Source organism: Chanodichthys erythropterus, chromosome 21 (genome assembly GCF_024489055.1).
Source record: "Chanodichthys erythropterus isolate Z2021 chromosome 21, ASM2448905v1, whole genome shotgun sequence".
NCBI lineage: Eukaryota > Metazoa > Chordata > Actinopteri > Cypriniformes > Xenocyprididae > Chanodichthys > Chanodichthys erythropterus.
The window spans coordinates 40120824-40146674 of record NC_090241.1 but is presented as its reverse complement, the minus strand read 5'-3'; the positions used below and the strand labels follow the sequence as shown (position 1 = coordinate 40146674).

Below are 25851 nucleotides of genomic sequence, written 5' to 3'. Positions count from 1 at the left end.
GTACTTAAACACAAGACAGAAAAGCACAAGACCATAATCATGACAATAGTCCAAATCTACTGAAGCTTTGTTTTTTCCAGATATTCCAGATGTTCCCATACCTGTATTTTCATTGAATTTTTAATTTTTGTAAATATTGGGCAGAGAAACAAAAATAATATTAATTAAATTAGTTGGAGTAGCAAATAGATATTTCCTTCAGTTATTTTCATGTCTAGGTATGCCTGTTAAAATGTATTTTAGGAGCTATTGTGAAGTTCACTGTTCTGATTATTGCTCTATCATATTTTATCTTTAATTTAATAGCACAGTAAATATTTAGAGCTGCTACAGCAGGGCTCAACCAAAGAGCAGTGAGTGATTTTCGGTTTGTCTTTTGTTGTTAGATTAACATTAAGGACAAAGACAGCAGTAGGTTTATTAGGGTGCTGTCATTTTAAGAGCTGCATGTATCCAACATAGGCTACTGTTACACACCCGTTTTCTTTATCAACTGTTCACTTAGGACATACAATAACAGACTGTTTCACAAGGATACTTGCCTATACAGGCATTTTGGCAGTTGTGTGTGAATTTGTCCATTTAAGCACAAGAAGACATGAAAGAGAACTTGATTTAATTGGCTGTCCACGCGCTGTCTGAGATGCAGCTTTCTGGGTGCGCACTTTGGAAAATGTAAAAAAAAAAACTTGAAAATGTCATGTGATTACTGTACTGCCTTCCTTTAATAATATAGGTAACCACTCGCTATACATAAGTCATGCGACAGTTTATGCTTTTACTTGCAAAAACAATTGAGTTTTAATTCATATGACGCATATGTGCTGAGTGAATGATCAGCAATCAAGAGCATGCAACAGAAGTTCTCTCTTTCTTTACCGTTAGTTAACGTTTGTAAATGATCGCAAATGATGACAGAATTTTAATTTTTGGGTGAACTATTCCTGTAATAATAGAGCAATGTTTCTGAAAAATTATATCACAATTGCACCATTTTCTCTAATTCTCTGACCTGTCAATCATAAAAAAACAAAAGCTCAATCCCCTGTTTTCTCAGAATAGCAAAACAACCATTAGAACCAATTGCAGGTTTTCGTTGAACTCACTCATTGACAGACAGACATAGAGTTGGCATGTTTTCCATAAATTGATTGGTTGGACACCATTTGCAGATATTTGCAAATTGCAAATAAAAATGCCTTTTGGTTTGAGTACAGCATTCCCTGAGCATCCCTCTCTGAGGGGTCAGAGAGGATTAAGACTGCCCTATATTCAGAAAACACTTTTGTTTGCTTAGGGATGATGTTTAGATTGGTTTGCTCCATCTGCCTCACTTTTTTCTATCTGCAGAATGAATATTTGATAGGATTTTTAGGTTTGCTGTAGGTTTGTTTCTTCTCCTGTTTTACTCCCCCTTTCAGCGATAGTTTGTCCCTCAGTTAGTATTTCACAGCCACAATCACAATGAGATACTCAATTATCCATAGGCAAACAGCATAAACTGTTATGAAAGTGTGTGTATGTGCTGAGAAGTTTTGTGCTGAGATGTTGTTGTGTAGGTGCTTTAAAGAGTACAGTTAAATAATTGTTCAAAGGCAGTGTTGTGGATCAGACATATACTGTTGTTATGCTATATATATTATACATCACAAAAGTCCAGTACAGACATATAAAAGTAGCAGCAACAAGCCTATGTTTAGCCTCAAAGGAATGGCAGGATTTGACTTTAAAATAGAAACCCAATTTCACTTTCAATCTTTTTACCAGTTGCTGAACATGAGGGCCAAAGGCGTCATCTATTAAAATCCAGAGAGACCTACAGTTTACACAATCTCCGAACCTTGGGAAGTAGTAATAAAAAAGAAGATCATGAGGGATTGAATAATATTTAGAAAACAACATTAATTTTGTTTTATCAGCATTTAAGTCTAGTTTTAGTTCAAATAAGTTACGCTGAACAATATTAAAAGCAAGCTGTAACTGAGAGAGAGATTAGGTGTGGATGCTTCTATCTATCTATCTATCTATCTATCTATCTATCTATCTATCTATCTATCTATCTATCTATCTATCTATCTATCTATCTATCTATCTATCTATCTATCTATCTATCTATCTATCTATCTATCTATCTATCTATCTATCTATCTATCCTCTTTCTCTTTCTGATTTCAAACTGCTGAACTTAAGTGGAGTGATTATGGTCAAATTAAACCTCTTCAGTGTTGACATTTACATTTAATAATTTAGCAGATGCTTTAATTTAGCAAGTGACTAGTCGCAGTTAGTCTAGCACAGTACACGTAGCAAGGTGTTGTTGTTGTTGTTGTTTTTTTTTAATTAATAAAAAGTAAATGGATGGAAATTGAATTTGATGCAAACTGCAGTTGACAACCAGTACAAATTGATAAAGGGAGGTGTGACATACGCTGGACCAGTTGCAGAGGTCGGACAGTGCATGCTGGAAGGCCTGCCGAGAGAGAATTACAGTAGTCCAGTCTGTATAAAACAAGAGCTTGGACAAGGAGTTGTGTAGAATGCTCCGATAGGAAGGGCCTGTTTTTTCTATTGTTGTATATGTCAAATCTTCAGGACCGGGCAGTTCTATCAATGTGGTCTGTGAAGTTTAACTTATTATCAATCACAACTCCAAGGTTGGGTTGAAAGGTGGTGGTCCTTCATCCAGCAAGAAATGTCTGTCAGGCAGGCTGAGATGCAAGCAGCTACCATTGGATCATCTGGCTGGAATGAGAGGCAGAGTTGTTTGTCAGCATAGCAGTGTTAGGAAAAAAACATGTTTCTAAATGACAGGTCCCAGTGATAACATGTAGATGGGGAAGAGAAGTGGTCCAAGCATGTTAGCTTCTATTCAGCTTTCACACTCTGCACAAACACTTGCATAGCCCACATTTTTCTAGGTTAACATTTAGCAGCCATGTAAATTTGCTACTACGTACATGTTTCAGATGATAAGGTTGATGAATGATAGGTGAGCTTTGGATGTCCTGCCCCCTTTTTTTTACCACATAGACCAGCTGTTAATGATCTGTCCGTCACAGACTGCATGACTTCGCCCCTTTCTGTTTTTTTGGGTTTTTTTTGTTTTTGTTTTTGTTTTTTCTTCCTGCTGCTAAGTAACTAACAAAATTTTGGTCAACTAAGCCTCTTCGCGTTGACTAACGGTTAGTTGACTATTAGGGGACAGCCCTAGTAGAATGTCAACATGCTTAGTACAGTATGCAAATAAAGCACAAACGACATACTTCTGCTGCATCTGACTAGTGGACACTTCAATATTCCATAATGCAACAGGAACTGAGGACCTAATTCAAGTCAACTTTATTTATATAGCGCTTTTTACAATGCAGATTGTGTCAAAGCAGCTTTACAATAATTTTGGCTGCACAGCAATTTAGTTAATTCATCTATACATCAGCTCTGGAGAAAACAGAGATGTCATCATCCAGCTCAGTTCGTTTTGCATACAATGGTGTCAATACAGGCAGATTGTTGAATATCAAGTGTCCCCAGCAGATTTGGAAACAAAATTCACAATTCACAACTGTGTTCCATAATGACGTTAATGCAGAAGGATCCCCTCGCAGGGAGTCCCCCACATGGCTCTGTCTCTCACGATGTCTGGCAAACAAGTACCTTATATAATACACACACACACACACACACACACACACACACACACACACACACACACACACACAAGTAAAGCTTGCGTGTAATCAAATGCTTTTAAAAAAATGGTGAGAGAGAGGATGTTTTTATCAGTGTAGATTTGTTGAAGATTACTTAACCAGTTCATAACTACATAGACACATAAAGTATGACCAATCAGTCAAATGTCAAATATTAAGACCTACTGACCCTTTCCTAAAACTTGTCCCTATGATTTAACTAAAAAAAAATGTACCTAAAACTCAGGGAAGAATTAATAAAATGCCCTCATGTTTCAGCTAAAACAAATGATTATTAAAACATGCTTGTGAGTAGGGCTGGGGGATATATTGCATGCAGTTGTAACGCGCATTTTGTCAAACCTGCTTTCAAATGGAGCGGCATTTAATAGACAGAGCCGTAGTTCACTGATAAGCCACGCAATATCGCGTTCATTATCGCAGATATCGAATTCGATAATGAACACGATATTGTGTGGCTTATCAGTGAACTACAGCTCTGTCTATTAAATGCCGCTCCATTTGAAAGCAGGTGATGGTGATTTAGCGGTAATCAGGGAACCGGCTTTACTGATGAAATGCGCGTGACAATTGCATGCGATATATCACCCAACCCTACTTGTGAGTTGATATATTTTTCTCCACATGTCATGTGCAGAGCACTGTAATTGGCCTACATATTTTCAACATAGACCTACATAAAGTCTAGGGACAACGGAGGTTTGCATATAGGGTTCATTGTTTGAATTCCTTGTGTGAATTGATATCAAATGAGTCAGACACCGCTAACAGCACAAAACTGCAACAACAACAATAGCAGACTCTAGATGCCTGTTTATTGCTGCAGAAGCTACTGAGTCAAAATAAAGCGTTATTTCTAAGCTTTACTAAAGTTTGTATACAGCACACAAGGTTTATACGCATGCTCTAAGTCTTATTTGCTGTTTTAAGTGCATCTCTTTGGTAGAATTACAGTTCCACATACTGGTCTGGCATGTATACTACTTCGTTTTGAGTTGTTTCAGTGGTTTCGTGTTTACGCAGATATTTCTTGAGACAAAAAAATAAAAGATCAGATAGGGAAAGATCTGGCTTTGTGTGGACGGGGCCTTAGAGAGGCAGAGTGTCTCAGAAGTAAAGATGGGCAGAGGCTCCAATCTGTGAAAGTGCATAAAAAGATTGTGGAAAACAATGTTCCTCAATGTCAAATTGCAAAGGCTTTGCAAATCTCATCATCTACAGTGCATAACATTATCAAATGATTCAGAGAAACTGGAGAAATCTCCAGTTTAAAGGACAAGGCTGTAAAGGACAAGGCCGAATACCTTTATTGGATGCCCATGATCTTCGGGCCCTCAGGCGACACTGCATCACTCATCGGCATGATTGTGTTAATGATATTACTAAATGGGCCCAGGAATACTTTCAGAAACCACTGTCGGTAAACACAATCTGCCGTACCAGTAATGTACATTACTTGTAACAGTAATGTAACAGGTGAGCTCTCAGTTAATGATGGTGAAGGTTGTTTTAATTAATCTTCTAAGATTCCCGCCTTAAATATTTAAAGCGCTTTGAGTGCCAAGGAAAGCACTATATAAATGTAACAAATTATAACATTAGACGCGTTTTACCAGTTCTTCAAATGTGTTGTATTATGAACGAGTGTGCTGGCAGTATAGACATTATATAGGCAGCTTGTTTGATTCTAATTGTAAGCAAAAGTTTTGTTGCAACATAGCACGCCACTGCCTTGCATTTGCATGTCGAATGAACACAATTAACATGTAAACATTGGCCGAGATATGCAAGAACATGCTTCCTTTACACAGCTTGTGCTAGATGTGCTGTTTGTGAAATTACAGTCTGAGCTAAATATTTAATATTATTATTATTGGCCTATTATTTCCCACTTTATAAGTGCATAGCTTATGGTACAAGTATGAACAATACTTAATACTTTCAGCACAATAATCATGTGCCGAAATTCAGTCCCTGAAAATGTCGATATTGGTGTCCGTGTATTGATAAAATAGGCTTTTTTGAGATGTTTAAACCAATAAGTGTTAATCTGTTTCCCATCACGCTTTCGATCAATAGAATCTAGGGGTGGTGAAAAAAATCGATTATTGATTAATCGCGAGTATGTTATGGACGAGTATGAATCGATTATTAAATTTTCAAAAATCGATTTTTTATTTATTTATTTTTTTGCATTATTTTATTTTGTAAAAAATGTTATACCGGGAGTTGAACGTCACGAACGCGCCCAGTTCCAGTTAGCAAGCGCGTGTAACGGCAGCCAGAGCAGGTGTGTAAAATGGAAGAACCAGGAACGAGCAACCAACCGATCCACCCAGCCAGGGGCGGACTGGCCATCTGTGTGATCTGGAGAATCACAGAACGTCCGGTACTCCAGGACGGCCGGCGGGCCGGCCCACCACCCACCGCCACGCACGCAGTCATCATCTGTTTTTTTCCCCCACTAATCTGTTTCACACTCCAGTACTGTAGGGGGCAGCAATGCACCTTTAAGTTGGATGCCAGCTGCACTGGCCGTGGCCGCCAAGTAAGCAGCAAAGACGTTAGATCAGTGGTCTCAAACTGCCGGCCCGCAACTGATCTCAAAAATAAAACATAATCCGGCCCGCTAAATTATTCTTATTCTTATTCTCTAGTTGCTACCTGTCTGATATGCAAAGAAAAAGTCGCCGTTCTAAGGGGCATTCACATATCGCGTCCGCGCCGCATTCTCCTTTCCAATGCGCTTTCGCTCCAGTGGCGTCTGTCGTTGCTATGCATGCAACCATGAGCCGCGCTCTCAATCGCTTCTATTATGAGCGCGCTTAAATTACAGTAAAAGCACTCGACTTTAAGTCACAAGCGCCGATTTAAACCACCGAAACTTTTTCTTTACCTTGACATGTTTCGACTGCAACCTGCAGTCTTCCTCCACCTGAACACATTGTCTTTCTAGAAGAAAATTGTCCAATTTCTACAGTATGTTGGTTCTGATCTACTTCCTAAAGGAAATAAGCCTTTCATTTATTTGTTATTGTTTAGTTCAACTTGATGAGTCACAACACAATGTGATGTATTCATTTCTGTGTTCTACAGAACATAAGCTACATACAAATAATTATGAAGTTATAACTACAAGACACAGAAAGTGCTTTTGAGTAGCTGACTTTTTTTTTAATACTGCAATCACTTTGTAGTGTATTTTCGTTTACTGTTGTGAAATGGAAAATCAATAATCGCTAATCGAGAATCGTTAATAATCGAAAATCGACTGTAATCGAATCGGGACTTCAATAATCGTAATCGAATCGAATCGGGAAATCAGACAGATTAACCACCCCTAATAGAATCTAACATGGCCGCCTTGCCGTTGCAAGAGTTTTTTGGCACATGACATCAGAGCAAGGCAGCACACAGTTGGACACATTTCTAACTGGCATGCATTTTGCATGATCAGCGGTGATCAGTTCTGTGCAGATTTTGCTCATCTCAAAGAGCCTAATATCCCCACACAGAATATCACAATATTATGCTCTATCAACACCTATTCTGTATGGATAAATCTCGGTTTATCCAGTCTTTACGGGAGAAAATCTGTTCTTGTTTTGTAATGCTGTGACCATCTCACGTCTTTGAAGGGTCAGCTTGATGTGAGTCTATGATAATAGATAATAGGCTTGCTTCTAATTTCCATAATTGGTTTCTAATTTTCATGTTGGTTTAGATAGTGTAACCATTATTTGGTAAATCATTGGTTGGTGTATGTAAGATGGAAGAGAAGACTGAAAAAAACCTCATGACTATCATGACATCTGATAGTCTGAACACATACATGAGAAAACATATAAGCGACAAAGGCTTTTTTACGCATTCATGCAAATACTGTGTCTACCTTGATTACTCATTTACCATAACTACATAGTGAATGTCACATTGTTGGCTATGTAAGGAAGAGCTAAAATGTTTGTATAATATCTTGTCACAGCTTCATACAGCTTTGCACCTTTTGTGTGACATTATGTACACTTTGCATACCAAAAGATGAACAAAAATATATATATATATATATACACCACTAAGATGCACTAAACATAATGGCTTGCCACTGGACATACTATTGTCATCTTATGCACATTCCTGTTTTTGTTTGTTTGTTTGTTTGTTTGTTTTTTAAATGAGTTCAATACACACACAAAAAGCACTTATAGCAGCTTCCTGCAACTACTCCGAGGTAAATCTTTACCACAACATGAGTTTCAACCAGACATTTTCAACCAGACATTTTCTAAATGTGTCTTAAAAAAACACATTATATATAGTGTTATATATTCTGTCACGGAAGAGATTCTGGAGAAAAAAAAAAAGAAAAAAAAAAAGCCAATGATCACAAGCTGGTGTTTGTGCCCTGCAAGTCTGTTGAACACATTCAGACATCAGAGTCATCAGTAAGGGAGAACAACATTGCATGTTGACTTCGGCACAACATAATTTCATATTCATGTGGGACCTTTCTGCAGGACCTTTCTGCTCATTTGTTTTCCTTGTCTTTTACTAGGTGGCAGCAATAAACCCAAACCACCCACTGGCTCAGATGCCCCTGCCTCCCTCCATGAAGAACTGCATTCAGTTGGCAGCCTGTGAGGCCAGTGAGCTCCTACCCATGAACCCTGACCTCCCTGCTGACCTCTTCACCTCCTGCCTCACTACACCAATCAAAATCGCCCTACGTTGGTGAGATATGTTGATTACAAATGCATGAAATTGCATTTACTCATATACCTATGAACAACTTGAATGGTGAGCTACTCAAACCAGGTATTTTGATCAAAATAGCCCTTGTGCTTTGGTATTCCAGTATTCCAGAGCAGTGAAAAAAGAGAGATTATTTTTTTATTATATTTTTTTTTAGCAGAATTAAAAACAAAACAAAATGAAGAAAAGGAAAAGTACCACGTGGGAATGTTTTAATGAAGTAGTTAACCAGGACGAATAAAGTGTGAATAATGTGAACATTTTTAATTTAAATTTTAATTGTGTGTGTTTGGGAAGTTGTAGTGACAGAAACGGTAACATTCCAATTTAAGTTTGAAGGGAGTAAAGCCTGTGTTTAGACTAGGAAATGCAATTTTGCCAAAGAAGAACTTCAATGTCCATGTCACGCTTAACACTGAGAATAATTGTAATGTGACAGATTGGGTGCAGATATCTAAATGAGAGAAAATCATAGGTCCAGGATGGTGGAGGGTGGACTATTGGAATGTTAGCTTTCGTCTATGGCTGTCCTATGAACTGAACGTACATAATGATGAAAATTGGAACACTTATAGTGATGCTAATGAAAAGTGATTTCACCACTTTTGGACTCTCTAGGACCAAATCTATAGCACCACCACCAGTAGATGTGACTTTGCAGGACAGTGCGGGATACGTGAGACAGATGAATTTACAACTATTACGCAATGTAAATAGTGATTTACCCTTGTTGGCAAACTTGGCATATGCGGCAATTAATGTTTCTGCCGGTGGGTTCTATAATGTTGCGCTTATGGCAACATTAAATCCTGGAGAAAAGAAAATTCTAGATTCACAGCTGCACATGCAGGAGGACAAAGTTTGAGCACGCAGATGTAATATCTGAACGAGAGCTTGGGCGCGTCCAATTTTGTGCAAGGGAATCTGCCTTTGAGGAGAGATTGCTCGCGCATTTGATGCGCTCTCGTGATATAATAATGCACTCTCTACATTTTATTTTATATATATATATGAGATTCGCCTGTTCTCCGGATGTATTTTAAACAAATGAGATTTATATAAGAAGGAGGAAACAATGGAGTTTGAAACTCAGTGCATGTCATTTCCATGTACTGAACTCTTGTTATTTAACTATGCTAAGGAAAATTAAATTTTTTATTCGAGGGCACCTTTAATATCTCTTTAATATATATATTATAATATGGGTGTTTTTTGGCATTTCAGTTGAAATTGTTTCTGATATTTGTCACAGCCATTCTTTGGCATGCACTCCCCTCAGCATGGCGGCGTGGGTATTTCATTCCCCAAATGCGTTAAGACACAGTGCGAGTTCCCTTTCGAAAGGTTACGCATGTAACCATGGTTCCCTGAGAACAGGGAATGAGACACTGCGTCTCCCTGCCATGCCTCGGGGCCACCTGCTGAACAGTCCCTTCAGACGTTAAGTGGATGACTTGTTCTCTAGGCACTCCTTATGTGCGTTCGGGTTGCACTAGTAGTGATGTCATAGGCTGTCGCCGGCCTATACGATTACCGTGATTTGATAGATGGGTCATGCTGAGAACATTGATGCCAGTTTTGCCATAGTCAGCCAAACTTCCTGTCCGCCATTTTGATTTTCTTTAAAATCATACTTTCAAACTACTCCTAGACAATTGATCCAATTTTCACCAAAATTGAATCCTGTCATCTTCAGACCATGTTATATATATTTTGCCTAAAATGTCTTATTCCATTTGAATCCACATATTCAGTTTTAACACTCTCAGGTCTGAGGGTATCGCCGGCGATACCACCGCGTTTTTTTTTCTTGCCAGTGTGAAAGAGACTCAAAATACTCTGTTAATGTTGCACATACAATTGTCACGGAAAAAGAAGGCTGGATACAATTGCAAGTTAAAGGTGCCCTTGAGTGATTTGAAAAAAAACATTTTAAATTGTTCCCTGATATCTACATAGAGGGTATGTGGCTTTTTTATGGTCGAAAATTGTCCAGATATGGTTTTACAGCTCCATTTATAACCCCACAAATAGCCCCTAGAATGAAAAGGTCTGTTTTTGCCTTATTTGGAAGGCTCATGAATAGTAATACGGTGCTCCGCTCTGATTGGCTGTTTCACTGTTCAGCTCCTTCCAGTAGCTCACACTGATAGCGAACAAATCTGTACTGTACGGCGTGAACAATGGAGAGTTTTGGTATTCAACCTTATATGTTTGAGCCTGTTTCTGACGAAGATGCAGATGTAGAGGAACAACCAATTTTGTTGCGATTGGCCATGGACGTTTCTGAGTTGCAAGTTAGTCTTTATTTTCAGTATGAACCTGCAAAACGTAACTGTTACGTCAATGGAACTAGCATATAGCGTTAACTTTACACTATAACTCATAACGTCAGTATTTGCAACTTTGTTTTTAGCATTGTAAAAAAAAAAAAAAAAATTGAAATAATGTGTCGCTATATGGTTTTACAATGATAGCTTCTTCACTTTGCAATAACGACTCTAAACAACGAACTGTGTAGCGCGAAAATGATTTTAAATTTGATTTATTTAGCCAACCAAAAAAGCAGTGTCATGTTTATTACTCAGCTGCTGTAGTGTGATTACAATTTAGCTATTAGTAACGTTAATGTTGTTAGCTCACTAAGAAACTTTACATTTAATCAGAAATAGTTTCTACAGCCAAGATGTGGATAAAAGCACTACTTACTGCTTGCGGGAATATAGTTGGAATTGCCCCTTTCTTCAGTGTCAAATGCTGAGCGAAGCCTGCTTGATATTGTCCCAGGTTAGAAAAGCTGTCCGCGGTGAAATGGGCAGAGCAAACTAACAACTTTGAGTTAAATTGTTCCGGTATCTGGTTATAGATAAACATTAGCCATGCCTTTTGACAGTTTTTTTCTGGAGGAAGACTATGAAAAGTTTTCACATCCCCTGCACAGCCTGGAACATAACATTTATTTCCATGATCTGCCATTTTCGCTGTTATCCTCACTTGGCTTGTTTCTTCATTCTGCCTGCAGAACTTCCGATGATTCCGCTGGGCGGTTCCGCCTGGCCTGGATCATGAGCATATGCAAATATTGGGGGCGGAGTCCCCGACTGTTACGTAACAGTCGGTGTTATGTTGAGATTCGCCTGTTCTCCGGATGTATTTTAAACAAATGAGATTTATATAAGAAGGAGGAAACAATGGAGTTTGAAACTCAGTGCATGTCATTTCCATGTACTGAAGTCTTGTTATTCAACTATGCTAAGGAAAATTAAATTTTTTATTCGAGGTCACCTTTAATATCTCTTTAATAGAGCTTCACGCCAGGTAAGTATACATAAAACACACAGCAGCAACACAGACAGCAGGAGAGGGGTAACACAGGGACTTTGATGGGCGATGAAATGTCCGTGATGAATGATAATCCGAATGGTGAGTCCGTGTGTCCGAGTGAGAATCCGTGAATGAAATCCAGAACGAGTAATCCAACGAGACAGACAGGAAACAGGGAACCAGTGACGAGAATCCAATCCAGAAACAAGAAACACGAGAAAACAACGGGACAACACCAGGACTCCAACAAACGATCTGACAAACATGAGACGAAAGACAAGGCGTTATATAGGCAGGTGTAATGATCCACAGCTGCCGCTGATCAGCAATCAGCGGCGACGCCCACACAGAACAATCAAGTGACACACCCCAAAATCTACACACAGACAACAGTATGAGACAGCGGATTAGTGAACCGTGACAGTACCCTCCCTCCTAGGAACCCCCGATCCCTCTAACCAGTGACGCCATTCTTCCAATGCTAATTTGACTGCCAACAACTCTCTATTACCAATGTTCGGCGGGAGATAAACGATGCGAAAAATACGCGCCTGGATGCATCTTGTTGTCTACCCCCACCTCTGACGCATCGACCTCCACCACGAACTGACGCGAAGGATCAGGGGCAATCAAAATAGGAGCCGAAACGAAGCGGCCCTTCAGTTTGGCAAATGCAGCGTGGGCTGCATCTGACCACCTGAAGGTCGTTCTGGGGGAGGTCAAGGCGGTCAGAGGCGCGGCTAGTTGGCTGAAATTGAAAAGCCGGTAAAAATTAGCGAACCCCAGAAACCGTTGTAGGGCGTTACGGGAATCTGGGTTTGGCCAATCCACCACAGCTTTAACCTATCAAGATCCATGCAAATTCCCTCAGACGAGACGATGTACCCTAGAAAAGAAACATACTGTGCATGAATTCGCATTTCTCCGTCTTGACAAAAAGCCCATTCTCTAGCAGCCGCTGAAGCACTCGTCTGACATGTTGAACATGCTCCTGGAGAGACGATGAAAAAATCAGTATGTCGTCCAGGTAGACATATATGAACTGGTCAACCATTGTCTCTCAACACGTCATTGACAAGTGCCTGGAAGACCGCAGGCGAGTTGGACAGCCCGAAGGGCATGACCAAGTATTCAAAGTGCCCTCTGGGGGTGTTAAAAGCGGTCTTCCACTCATCCCCCTTCCTGATGCGGACCAAATGATAAGCGTTCCTTAAGTCCAATTTAGTGAAAACGGACGCTCCTTGCAACCTCTCGAAGGCTGAAGACATCAACGGCAAAGGGTAGGTATTCTTTACCGTGATGTTGTTCAGCCCCCGGTAATCAATACAAGGTCGCAAAGATCCGTCCTCCTTCCCCACAAAAAAGAACCCCGCCCCCGCTGGAGATGAGGAAGGGCGGATGAACTTAGCCTCTAGAGAATCAGAAATATATTTCTCCATGGCCTCCCTCTCGGGAAAAGACAGAGTAAAGTTTGCCTTTAAGCGGAGACTTACCGGGAACTAAATCTATCGCACAGTCATAGGGACGATGAGGAGGAAGAGAAGCAGCCCGGGACTTACTGAACATTTCCTTCAGATCGATGTACTCCTTGGGCACGTTAGACAAATCCACCGCCTCCTCCTGTAAAAGAGAAACCGACACCGTGGGACAAGCAGACAAAAGACAAGACTTGTGACACTGGGTGCTCCACTCAGTGATGGTTCCTTGTTGCCAGTCGATGCGGGGATTGTGTTTGGTGAGCCAAGTATGTCCAAGAACAACAGGTGCATGAGGTGAGTCCATGAGCAGAAATTGGGACTTCACAGACAGAGACCCTGCGAACCTCCGCCTCTCTCTCTCCTCCCGGGAAAGCCGAGCTCTCCCCACCTGCATGGGCTCAGGATCGGAAACAGGACCAACCGTATCCACCACGGAGGAAAAACCACTGCCGCCTCCGCTGCACTTCTCTCCAGATTCTTCTAAAAGCTCTAACCTCTGTAAGCAAGAGTCCACACGTAGAGCGAGTTCAACCAGTCCATTGAAGGTCTTAGGTAGATCCAGCGCGTAGATTTCATGGTGGATACGATCCAGGAATAATTAATTATTATCTGTGTTTACAAGACTTTTGGGTATTGGAGGTTGTAGACTAGAATTTTTGCTTCAGAATTATGTAAAAATTATGCTGCCTACTCCTTCATATAAAACAATATATTCATTTAGTTTTTGTAAGACACTTTTTGCCATGAAACACAGTATGCGAGGAGGCGTGAATCACCACTGAAAATGGGCCATTCTCACCTGAGAAGACAAAAGAATTGGATAGTAATGAGCTGAAATGACTTGCATATTAATGAGGCATTTCAGTCAGGTAGGCTGTGAAAAAAAACCTTCTGTGATGTCTCAAGCTCATTATGATATATGAAACATACAGAAAAATATTATTACAATATAAAGTAATGGTTTTATATTATACTTTAAAATATAATGCATTTCTGTGATGCAAAGAGTCTGAATATAGGCTTTTAGTTTAAAAGCATGCACATTTGGAGAAATATTGGATTCTCATATGCTTATGTCAATTTTCTATACAGAGGAGTTATTTTTATTTAATATTCAGTGTCATTACTATGAGCGCTGGTGTTTTCAATTTATCCTTGAAGTTGGAGGGCGCAGTTTTTAATGTCAGCTATGCATTCTGTTAGTTTTGTGAATTTGTAGGTTTCGTCAGGGCGCGAGGAAATATAGAGCTGAGTATCGTCAGCGTAGCAGTGAAAACTAACACCATGCTTCCTAATTATCTCTCCTAAGGGCAGCATGTACAGAGTGAAAAGCAACGGTCCTAGTACTGAGCCTTGTGGTACTCCATATTTAACCTGTGATCGATACGACATCTCTTCATTAACTACTACAGACTGATAACGGTCAGATAAGTACGATTTGAACCATGCCAAAGCAATTCCACTAATGCGAATATAGTTTTCAAGTCTTTTTAGAAGAATGTTGTGATCGATAGTGTCAAAAGCAGCACTGAGATCTAATAACACTAATAGAGAAATACAGCCACGATCGGATGATAAGAGTAGATTGTTTGTAACTCTTACGAGAGCAGTCTCAGTACTATGGTTTGGTCTAAATCCTGACTGGAAATCCTCACAGATTCCATTTCTTTCTAAAAAGGAACACAGTTGTGTTGAAACTGCCTTTTCTAGTATCTTTGACAGAAAAGGTAGATTCGAGATTGGCCTGTAATTTACTAAATCTCTCGGATCTAGTTGAGGTTTTTTAATAAGAGGTTTAATAATAGCCTGCTTAAAGGTTTTTGGCATGTATCCTAGTGTTAAGGATGAATTAATTATATCAAGAAGTGGACCTACGACCTCTGGAAGCATTTCTTTCAGTAGTTTAGTCGGCATTGGGTCTAACATACATGTTGTTGATTTTGATGATTTGATAAGCTTAGATAATTCTTCCTCTCCTATAGCGGCAAATGATTCTAGTTTAACCTCAGGGACACTACAGTGCACTGTCTGAAGCGGAACTGTAGACGGTTGCATGTTTTTAATTTTCTCTCTAATATTATCAATCTTGCAAGTAAAGAAGTTCATAAAGTCATTACTGCTGTGCTCTATGGAAACGTCAGCAGTTGAATCTCTGTTTCTAGTTAATTTAGCCACTGTGTCAAATAAATACCTAGGATTATGTTTGTTTTCTATTAAGAGATTTGAAAAATAAGTAGATCTAGCATTTCTTATAGCCGTTCTGTACTCAATTTTTTCTTTCCACGAAAGGCGAAAAACTTCTAGTTTTGTTTTCTTCCAACTACGTTCAGCTTTTCTAACAGCTCATTTTAGAGCCCGAGTGTGCTCATCATACCACGGCGTTGGATTAGTTTCCTTAATCTTCTTTAGACTTAAATGAGCGACTGCATCTAATGTGCTGGAAAAGAGAGAGCCAATAGTTTCTGTTGCAGCATTGAGTTCTTCTAAGTTGTCAGGTATACTAAGGCGATGAAACTGCTCGGGGAGATTATTTATAAAGCAATCTTTAGTGGTAGACGTGATGGTTCTACAATATTTATGGCTGGGTGGTGGTTTTGCAGCCTTGGCTAATTGTATTATACACGAGACTAGATAATGATCTGATATATCATCGCTCTGCTGTAGAATTTCATAAGCATCAATATCAATTCCATGCGACAGTATTAGATCTAGGGTATGATTACGACAATGAGTGGGTCCTGACACGTGTTGTCTTTATTATTATCTACATGGATATTAAAATCACCAACAACAAGGACTTTATCCGCAGCCAGTACTAACTCTGATAGGAAATCAGCAAATTCTTTGATAAAGTCAGTATGGTGCCCTGGTGGCCTGTATACAGTAGCCAGCACAAATGTCAACTTACATAATGTTACATAAAGCACCATCACTTCAAAGGAATTATATTTGAAATTCTTTTGAGTGATTCTGAATATATTACTATAAATTACAGCAACACCTCCCCCTTTGCCTTTCTGTCGAGGATTGTGTCGATAATCATAACCTTGAGGACTAGTATACTGGAGCAATGAATATGAGGCATGATGCAAAACAAACACTTGAAGCTGTATCTCTGCACTGCTTTATCGTATTCAGACCAAACATGGTACATGTCATCACATGCATGACCTGAGGCATTGTGCAGTGTTTCGGAGCAGCGCCACCTACTGGAGTGGAGATATGAAAAATGGCTATTTTTGCTTATAACTTCTGATGAGTTTGACCAAAAATCATAAATTTGGTATCGTTAGATTCGGGGCATCATGTTGATTCGAATGATATCCAATTTTCCCATATCGGCCATTTTGGCCATCATCAAATTTGAATTTTGTGCTTAAACACTGTACGAATGCATTAGCATATCGATACGAAACTCGGTATGGGTCATCAGGACAATGCCCTGAAGGAGCCTGAGAGGTTTCGGACCAGCACCCCCTTGTGGTCAAACGTTATAACAACATTTACAAAAATGCTAATAACTTTTGATTGTATTAACCAATTGTAATGAAACTGATCTCAGTAGAATCCTTGAGTCATGCTGAGAACATAAATATCAAATTTGCCATAGTCCGATGAACTTCCTGTCCGCCATATTGTTTTTCTTTAAAAACATACTTTTTCAAACTCTTCCTAGACCGTTGCTCCGATTTTCACCAAAATCGAACCGTATCATCTTTAGTCAATGCCGACAAAAAGTTATGGATTTCAAGTCGATGCGTCAAACGGTTTTCATATACCAGAGCAACGAATTTGAGGCATAATGCAAAAATGGATATTTTTGCTTTTAACTTCTGATGGGTTTGTCCAAAAATCATAAATTTGTATTCGTTGGATTCGGGGAGTCGAATGATTTACAATTTTCCCATATTGGCCATTTTAGCCGTCTGCCATTTTGAATTTTGTGCTAAAATGCTGTATTTTACGAACGCATTAGCGTATCGTTACGAAACTCGGTATGGGTCATCAGGACAATGCCCTGAAGGAGCCTGAAAAGTTTCGGCACAGCACCACCTTGTGGTCAAAAGTTATAACAAAATATACAAAAATGTTAATAACTTTTGACTGTATTCACCAATTGTAACAGGAAATGACATGTTTTACACGGTGATTAACTCCTCATGGAGATTTAACCAGATCAACATCATATGTTGTCAGTCTAATCATAAGACCTTAGCGATGATAAATATCAAAGATCTTGAGTTTTCGTTGAAGGGCGTGTCCGTGGCGGCCTGACAAAGTCTGATGTTTCGCCATGAAAGAGGAAACTGTTGTAACTCAGGCATACTATGTCCGATCTGCTCCAAACTTCACATGTGTGATAAGAGTCCTAGCCTAAAGACGTCTATATGATAATATTCAGTTAGTCATAGCGCCACCTGCTGGCAACAGGAAGTGGCATGCTTTGTACTGTAATTCACTACCAGATTCACATTTCATCATGCCACGAAGTACCAGACATGCTAGAAACACGTTAAATCATGCAACACTTGGCTGAGTGCTAATGTATGCGATTAACGCCACGAAAGAAACAGGAAGTTGTTGTTACTCGGGCATACAATGTCCGATCTGCTTCAAACTTCACGTGTTCAATGATAGTCCTGGCCTGAAGACATCAACATGGCAAAATTCAGTTACGGTAAAAGTGCCACCTATTGGCCACAGGAAGTGTGGCATTTCAAAATGACTTTGGCATAATTCTCCTGTATTCACTCACTTAAATGTATGACGCCCACTGTTCACTGTTTTCCTGAGACCAACGGGTGGCGGTGAGCCCGGGTGCGAGGGCCCTCTCAACGCTGCTTGCAGCTTTAATTAGGGCCCGAGCACCGATGGTGTGAGGACCCTATTGGAATTGCTCCGTTTATTATTATTATTATTAGGGCCCAAGCGAAAATTCACGCAGGGCCCTCTTGTTCTTCTAAGGATTATTATTAGGGCCAAAGCCCTGTAAGGGGCTGAAGGCCCTTTTGTTAGGGCCCAAGCGAAAATTCGCGCAGGGCCCTCTTGTTCTTCTAAGGATTATTATTAGGGCCCAAGCGAAAATTCGCGCAGGGCCCTCTTGTTCTTCTAAGGATTATTATTTATTTTATTTTTTTTATTTTTTTTTTTTCCGTCTTCCGGGGCTTTTTGGGGGCCTTAACATGCTCAAAAACTCTTGAAAATTGGCACACACATTGGAATCCGCGGCCATTAGGACGCCGGAGAGGCTGGTACCCGGGCGTGGCAGGGGGGCTCGACAGCGCCCCCTTGAAAAAAGTCTGAAAATGTGGTCCATATATTAAACATGCTTGCACGTATTAGTATGAAACTCGGTACACATATAGACCTCATCGGGCCGAACAACTTTCACGCTCTAAGTTAATCGCCACGCCAACAGGAAGTCAGCTATTAAGGGTTGTTTGAAAAACGCATGCTCTGGAATTTGATATACTCCTCCTAGACGATTAATCCGATCGCCACCAAACTCGGTCAGCATGAAGTCAAGACACTGATGATTAAAAATTGCCAGGGGATTTTTGATATCTCGAACGGTTTGGCCGTGGCGAGGCAACGAATTTATGGCGAGAAAAAGGAAACAGGAAATGTGTTATAACGTCTTAATACATATATTGATCTTTATGAAACTTCACGAGTGTGTTCGTTATAGGAGTCTGATCACATGGATGTGACTATTGTGAGTCAAAGTTATAGCGCCACCAACTGGCAGCAGGAAGTGTATCACTTTTTGAAATGTTTTGAGATCACCCTCTTATTTTTACCTGATTTGCTTCAAACTTCATCAATGTAATGTCAATACAAAGCAGATGTAGACCTATGACAGGATTTTTGATATTTGAAATATTGTTGCCATGGCAACAGGTCAAACTGTAATAATATTCTTGAGTGTTTTTGAGGCTCTTAACATGCTTCAAATTGCATGAAACTCGACACACACATCAATATTGTCAACCAGTACACATGGACAAAGCCATAGAAATGGGCGTGGTGGAGGGGCTCAGTAGCGCCACCTTTTGACAAAAGTGGGGGGGTTAGTTTTTCCTACAGTCACCAAACTCGGTACACATATTGTTCTCATCAAGCCGGACAATTTTCTAATTTACATTCATTAGCTCCGACCAACAGGAAGTCAGCTATTTTGGTTTGAATGTTAATTTTTTGAAAAAACAGGCTATGAATTTTATACTACTACTCCTACAGGGTTTATCCAATTTACACCAAGCTTTTTTTAACTTGTTGCGAACACATTGAAGTTGTTTAATTGCAAACGGATTTTGGATATCTCAAACGATTTGGCCGTGGCGAGGCAACGAATTTATGGCGAGAAAAGGGAAACAGGAAATGTGTTATAACTTCTGCATACATTGATTGATGTTTATGAAACTTCAGGAGTGTGTTGGTTGTAGTAGTCTGATCACATGGATGTAACTATTGTGAGTCAAAGTTATAGCGCCACCAAATGGCAGCAAGAAGTGTATCACTTTTAAAATGCTTTGAGATCACCCTCTTATTTTTACCTGATTTGCTTCAAACTTCATCAGTGTAATGTCAATACACAGCAGATGTAGACCTATGACAGGATTTTTGATATTTGAAATATTGTTGCCATGGCAACAGGTCAAACTGTAATAATATTCTTGAGTGTTTTTGAGGCTCTTAACATGCTTCAAATTGCATGAAACTCGACACACACATCAATATTGTCAACCAGTAGACATGGACAAAGCCATAGAAATGGGCGTGGTGGAGGGGCTCAGTAGCGCCACCTTTTGACAAAAGTGGGGGGGTTAGTTTTTCCTACAGTCACCAAACTCGGTACACATATTATTCTCATCAAGCCGGACAATTTTCTAATTTACATTCATTAGCTCCGACCAACAGGAAGTCAGCTATTTTGGTTTGAATGTTAATTTTTTGAAAAAACAGGCTATGAATTTTATACTACTACTCCTACAGGGTTTATCCAATTTACACCAAGCTTTTTTTAACTTGTTGCTAACACATTGAAGTTGTTTAATTGCAAACGGATTTTGGATATCTCAAACGGTTTGGCCGTGGCGAGGCAACGAATTTATGGCAAGAAAAGGGAAACAAAGTGTTATAACTTCTGCATACATTAATTGATTTTGATGAAACTTTGGCTTAGTCTTCGTTGTACAAGGCTGATCACATGGATTTGACTATTGTGATTCAAAGTCATAGCGCCACCAACTGGAAGCAGAAAATGTGTCACTTTCAGCATACATTGAGATCACCCTCTTATTTTTACCTGATTTGCTTCAAACTTCATTTAAATAATGTCAAAACATGTCAGATGTAGGCCTTTGAAAAGAATTTTGATATCTCAAACACAGTTGCCTTGGCAACGCATCAAACTTTTATATTGGTTTTGAATGCTTTTGAGACTCTTAGCATGCTTCAAATTGTTTGAAACTCCACACACACATCAGGATTGTTAGCCAGTAGACATGGGCAAAGTCTTAGAAACGGGCAGGGAGGAGGGGCTCTATAGCGCTACCTTGTAGTGCAGTAAATGTGGAGTGAATTTGACAGTCCTTTTTTGCTTAACTGTTTTAAATGCCCATTGCCCGCTATGCACAGTTGCCCTGAAGCCACAGGGGTGGCGGTGCCACCGGGCTTTGGCCCGTCATCGCTGCTCGCAGCTATATTTATTTATTTTTTCTAAGTTTTTGGGGCCCTTAACATGCTCAAAAACTCTTGAAATTTTGCACACGGATCAGAACCCGCGGCCATGACAGCCTTAGAAAAGCTGGTACCCGGGCTCGGCAGAGGGGCTCGACAGCGCCCCCTTCAATTGGGTCAGAAAACGTGGTCCATATATCAAACACGCTTGCACATACAAGTATAAAACTCGGTACACATATAGACTTTATCGGGCCAAACAACTTTCGTACCCTAAGTTATACGTCACCTCAACAGGAAGTCAGCTATTATGGGTTGTTTGAAAAACGCATGCTCTGGAATTTGATATACTCCTCCTAGGCAATTAATCCGATCGCCACCAAACTCGGTCAGCATGAAGTCAAGACATTGAAGATGAAAAATTGACAGCGGATTTTTGATATCTCGAACGGTTTGGCTGTGGCAAGGCAACGAATTTATGGCGAGAAAAGGGAAACAGGAAATGTGTTATAACTTCTGCATACATATATTGATCTTTATGAAACTTCACGTGTATGTTGGTTGTAATAGTCAGATCACATGGATGTGACTATTGTGAGTCAAAGTTATACTGCCACCAACTGGCAGCAGGAAGCGTGTCACTTTCAAAATGCTTTGAGATCACCATTTTATTTTTATCTGATTTGCTTCAAACTTCACCACAATAATGTCAAGACATGGTGAATGTAGACCTTTGAAAAGAATAGTGATATCACAAACACTGTTGCCATGGCAACGCATCAAACTTTAATATTAGTTTTGGAAGCTTTTGAGGCTCTTAACATGCTTCAAATTGCATGAAACTCAATGCACACATCAGAGATATCAACCAGCAGACATGGGCAAAACCGTAGAAACGTGCGGGGAGCAGGGCCTCTATAGCGCCACCTTTTGACAAAGTGGGGGGGTTAGTTTAACCTACAGTCACCAAACTCGGTACACGTATTGTTCTCATTAAGCCGGATAATTTTCTAATTTACAGTCATTAGCTCCGACCAACAGGAAGTCTGCTATTTTGTTTTGAATGTGGATTTTTTGACTAAACATGCTCTGAATTTTAAACTACTACTTCTAGGGAGTTTATTCCATTCAGACCAAACATTTTTTACATGTTGCTAAGACATCGAAGATGTTAAATTGAAAACGGATAATGGATATCTCGAACCGTCTTGCCATGGTAATAGATTGAAGTAATGTAAAAAATGTAAACGGAATGACTCATATTCTCTATTAAAAAAAACACTATACACAATTAATTTATATATAGAATAATATAGATGTTTGAAATAAACACATTTTATTCATTTTCTTCCAGTTCAAAAAGCATGTTTAATTAAAAATAGGCAGATTAATCCATTTTCCAATCAAATATAATTAATGTCATACATAGAGTAACAACTAGAGGGCAGCATATACCTATTTTTAAAACGGGGTTGGATAAGTCAAACATACAGCTATGGAAAAAATTAAGAGACCACTCCAAGTTCAGAAATCAATGTTAAGTGGTCTCTTAATTTTTTCCATAGCTGTATATAATCATTTTGATATATATAGAACAAATAATTTGTTTTAATTATACTGTTTGTGCAGGTATATTTAATAAATTATCAAAGACTACTTTGTCATAATTAAGATTTTTTTTGTTTGTTTTGTTTGTTTGTTTAAAATGATATTCTCAGTCTGTCTCAGTCTCTCTCCCTGTCTCGCTCTCTGTCTTCCCCCATATTACCTCAGGCTCATTCGGGGGTGTCTGTGTGTGGGTCTATGTCTGTGTCACACTGTCTATATATATATATATCTTTTTCTCTCTCTGTGTATGCATATGTGTGCTTTACAGTCTTATTTTTTTTTCTAAATATTGAGTTATTTATTTTTAACAATTACAATGAGAATTTTTGAATTATTTATTTACTGATATAATTCAAATTTATTAAAAAACCCTGTTTCAGTAAAATTTCACATGATTATGAAAGTGGCTGTTTAAAATAAACTTGCATAAGTGAGCAGAAAATTCAAGATATGAACCTTATTAATACCTGAGACTGACATTAAAATTGTCTTTGCAGGTTCTGTGATTTGGCTCTATTTATTATTTATTATTTTTCCATTTTATTTTTTATCTTATACCACACATATTAAAATTAAATGAATGCATGCTTTTGGTGCATAAGATTGGTGCACAAACAACAGCTCATGGAGGTCAAAAACACATGAATAGGAGAGTGAGGATTATACAACATCAGCAATCACAGACATTCACATTATGCCTGGATTAGTTATTTCAGAGCATTGGAGTTTGCACAAATAACAGTATATAATTTGGTCTAGAATTTTTATAGGGGTTGTCTGAAGCCGACTTCAGACTGCATGATTTTCAAACTAGTCTGGTCACTGTCCTTTTCACACTGCATTACTTTCGCTTTTGATTCAGTCGCTGTTGTGTTCAAAATGCATGATGGATCGGCGACAGAAGGTTTCACACTGCATGAATTTAGAATAGGAAGAATCGCTGACATGTCTGTCTGGCACTCAAAGTACATTTCACAGCCAAACACACGGGAGATGTGACAAGGAAACAACACAATATCACGTATGCAAGACCGGAGTTCTCAAGTGAGACTGGGTTTATTATTAAAAATGATAGCCCGCAAGAAGCTTGCAATACGAATTGCCTGTGTGCTGATTTGCAGCGAAAACAAGAAAAAAAAAAAAAAAAAAGAAGACTATGGAAGAGGAAAGGGTTGGGGAGACTGGATTGTGTGTTCTGCATCGAGATTTGGAGGTAAATACATAACTTTTCAATGTGCTGCTGTTGCAGATGATCAAGAAAATGTTTGTGCTTTGATTCTTTTTGATAGAATTGTAATGTTTATGTGTACAAAGCTATGCTTGCTGATATTGTGGTTTATAACTCCCTGCTGCTCTGTATCTTGCTCTCTCATTGGCTGTCAGTCATTGCCGATGTAGTCTTCAGTCTGAACACTTTTCACACAGCAGGATTTTGAATCGCCGACAGGTCCAGATATTTAGCGTGCCAAATATCTCACAGGTGTCAGCGACTCATTGCCGATTCTCTCAGATTGCGTCTTTGCTCATGAACACTGCGTGATTGTCACTCGCGTGAACAGGCACTGATTTGCCTGTGATTTCACAAAACCTTTAAACGATCTCATGCATGTGATTTGTCATCATAGGAGCATCAGCTGCTGCAGTAAATGTGGTGTGAAATTGACAAAGTCCTTTTATGCTTAACTGTTTTAAATGCCCATTGCCCACCGTGCACAGTTGCCCTGATGCCACCGGGGAAGCGATGCCACCAGGCTTTGGCCCGTCATCGCTGCTCGCAGCTATATTTATTATTATTTTTCTTCCAGCTATTCGGGCATTTTTGGGGCCCTTACCATGCTCGAAAACTCATGAAACTTTGCACATACATTGGAACCCGCGGCCATCATGGCCGGGCAGAAGCTGGTACCCGGGCGTGGCAGGAGGGCTCGACAGCGCCCCCTTGAACAGGGTCCGAAATTTTGGTCTATATATCAAACACGCTTGCACATACAAGTATAAAACTTGGTACACATATAGACCTCATCGGGCCAAACAACTTTCGTACTCTAAGTTAAACGCCACGTCAACAGGAAGTCAGCTATTAAGGGTTGTTTGAAAAACGCATGCTCTGGAATTTGATATACTCTTCCTAGGCGATTAATCCGATCACCACCAAACTCGGTCAGCATGAAGTCAAGACATTGATGATGAAAAATTGCCAGCGGATTTTTGATATCTCGAACGGTTTGGCCGTGGCGAGGCAACGAATTTATGGCGAGAAAAGGGAAACAGGAAGTGTGTTATAACTTCTGCTTACATTGATTGATGTTTATGAAACTTCAGCGGTGTGTTCATTATAGGAGTCTGATCACATGGATGTGACTATTGTGAGTCAAAGTTATAGTGCCACCAACTGGCAGCAAGAAGTGTGTCACTTTCAAAATGCATTAAGTTAACTCTGTTATGTTTACCTGATTTGCTTCAAACTTCATCAGTGTAATGTCAATACACAGCAGATGTAGACCTATGACAGGATTTTTGATATTTGAAATATTGTTGCCATGGCAATAGGTCAAACTGTAATAATATTCTTGAGTGTTTTTGAGGCTCTTAACATCCTTCAAATTGCATGAAACTCGATATACACATCAATATTGTCAACCAGTAGACATGGACAAAGCCATAGAAATGGGGGTGGTGGAGGGGCTCAGTAGCGCCACCTTTTGACAAAAGTGGGGGGGCTAGTTTTTCCTACATTCACCAAACTCGGTACACATATTGTTCTCATCAAGCCGGACATTTTTCTAATTTACATTCATTAGCTCTGACCAACAGGAAGTCGGCTATTTTTGTTGAATATTATTTTTTTTTTAAAAACAGGCTATGAATTTTATACTACTACTCCTAAAGGGTTTATCCAATTTACACCAAGCTTTTTTTACTTGTTGCTAACACATTGAAGTTGTTTAATTGCAAACGGATTTTGGATATCTCAAACGGTTTGGCCGTGGTGAGGCAACGAATTTATGGCAAGAAAAGGGAAACAAAGTGTTATGTATGTACAAAGTGGTATGCTCGCAGCTATATTTATTATTCTTCTTCTCCAAAGTAAATCATATTTTTGAGGGCCTAAACATGCTCGAAAACTCATGAAACTTTGCACACACATCAGAAGTGGTGAAAATTTACGTTTGTTATGGGTTTCAGAATTGAGCGGGGAAAAATGGCTCGATGGCGTAGTGCCTCTCTCGCTACATTTCACGTTGATTTTGAAATTCGGTACACACATTTAATAGCCCAATACCTACAAAAAAGTC

At 39.4% G+C, this 25851-nt stretch overlaps 1 protein-coding gene across 8 annotated transcripts in view; it reads left to right on the top strand.

Annotated features, from left to right (window-relative positions):
- rptor (regulatory associated protein of MTOR, complex 1) overlaps positions 1-25851 on the top strand; it is a 431784-nt gene that overhangs the window by 210827 nt on the left and 195106 nt on the right. For all 8 annotated transcript variants that reach the window (XR_010893517.1, XR_010893518.1, XR_010893516.1 and 5 more), the window contains exon 7: positions 8266-8441. Coding sequence is in view for 5 of the 8 variants with exons in the window: in XM_067374808.1 (XP_067230909.1) it covers positions 8266-8441 (176 nt within the window). In the remaining 3 variants the exon portion in view is untranslated. The remainder of the gene's footprint in view (positions 1-8265; positions 8442-25851) is intronic.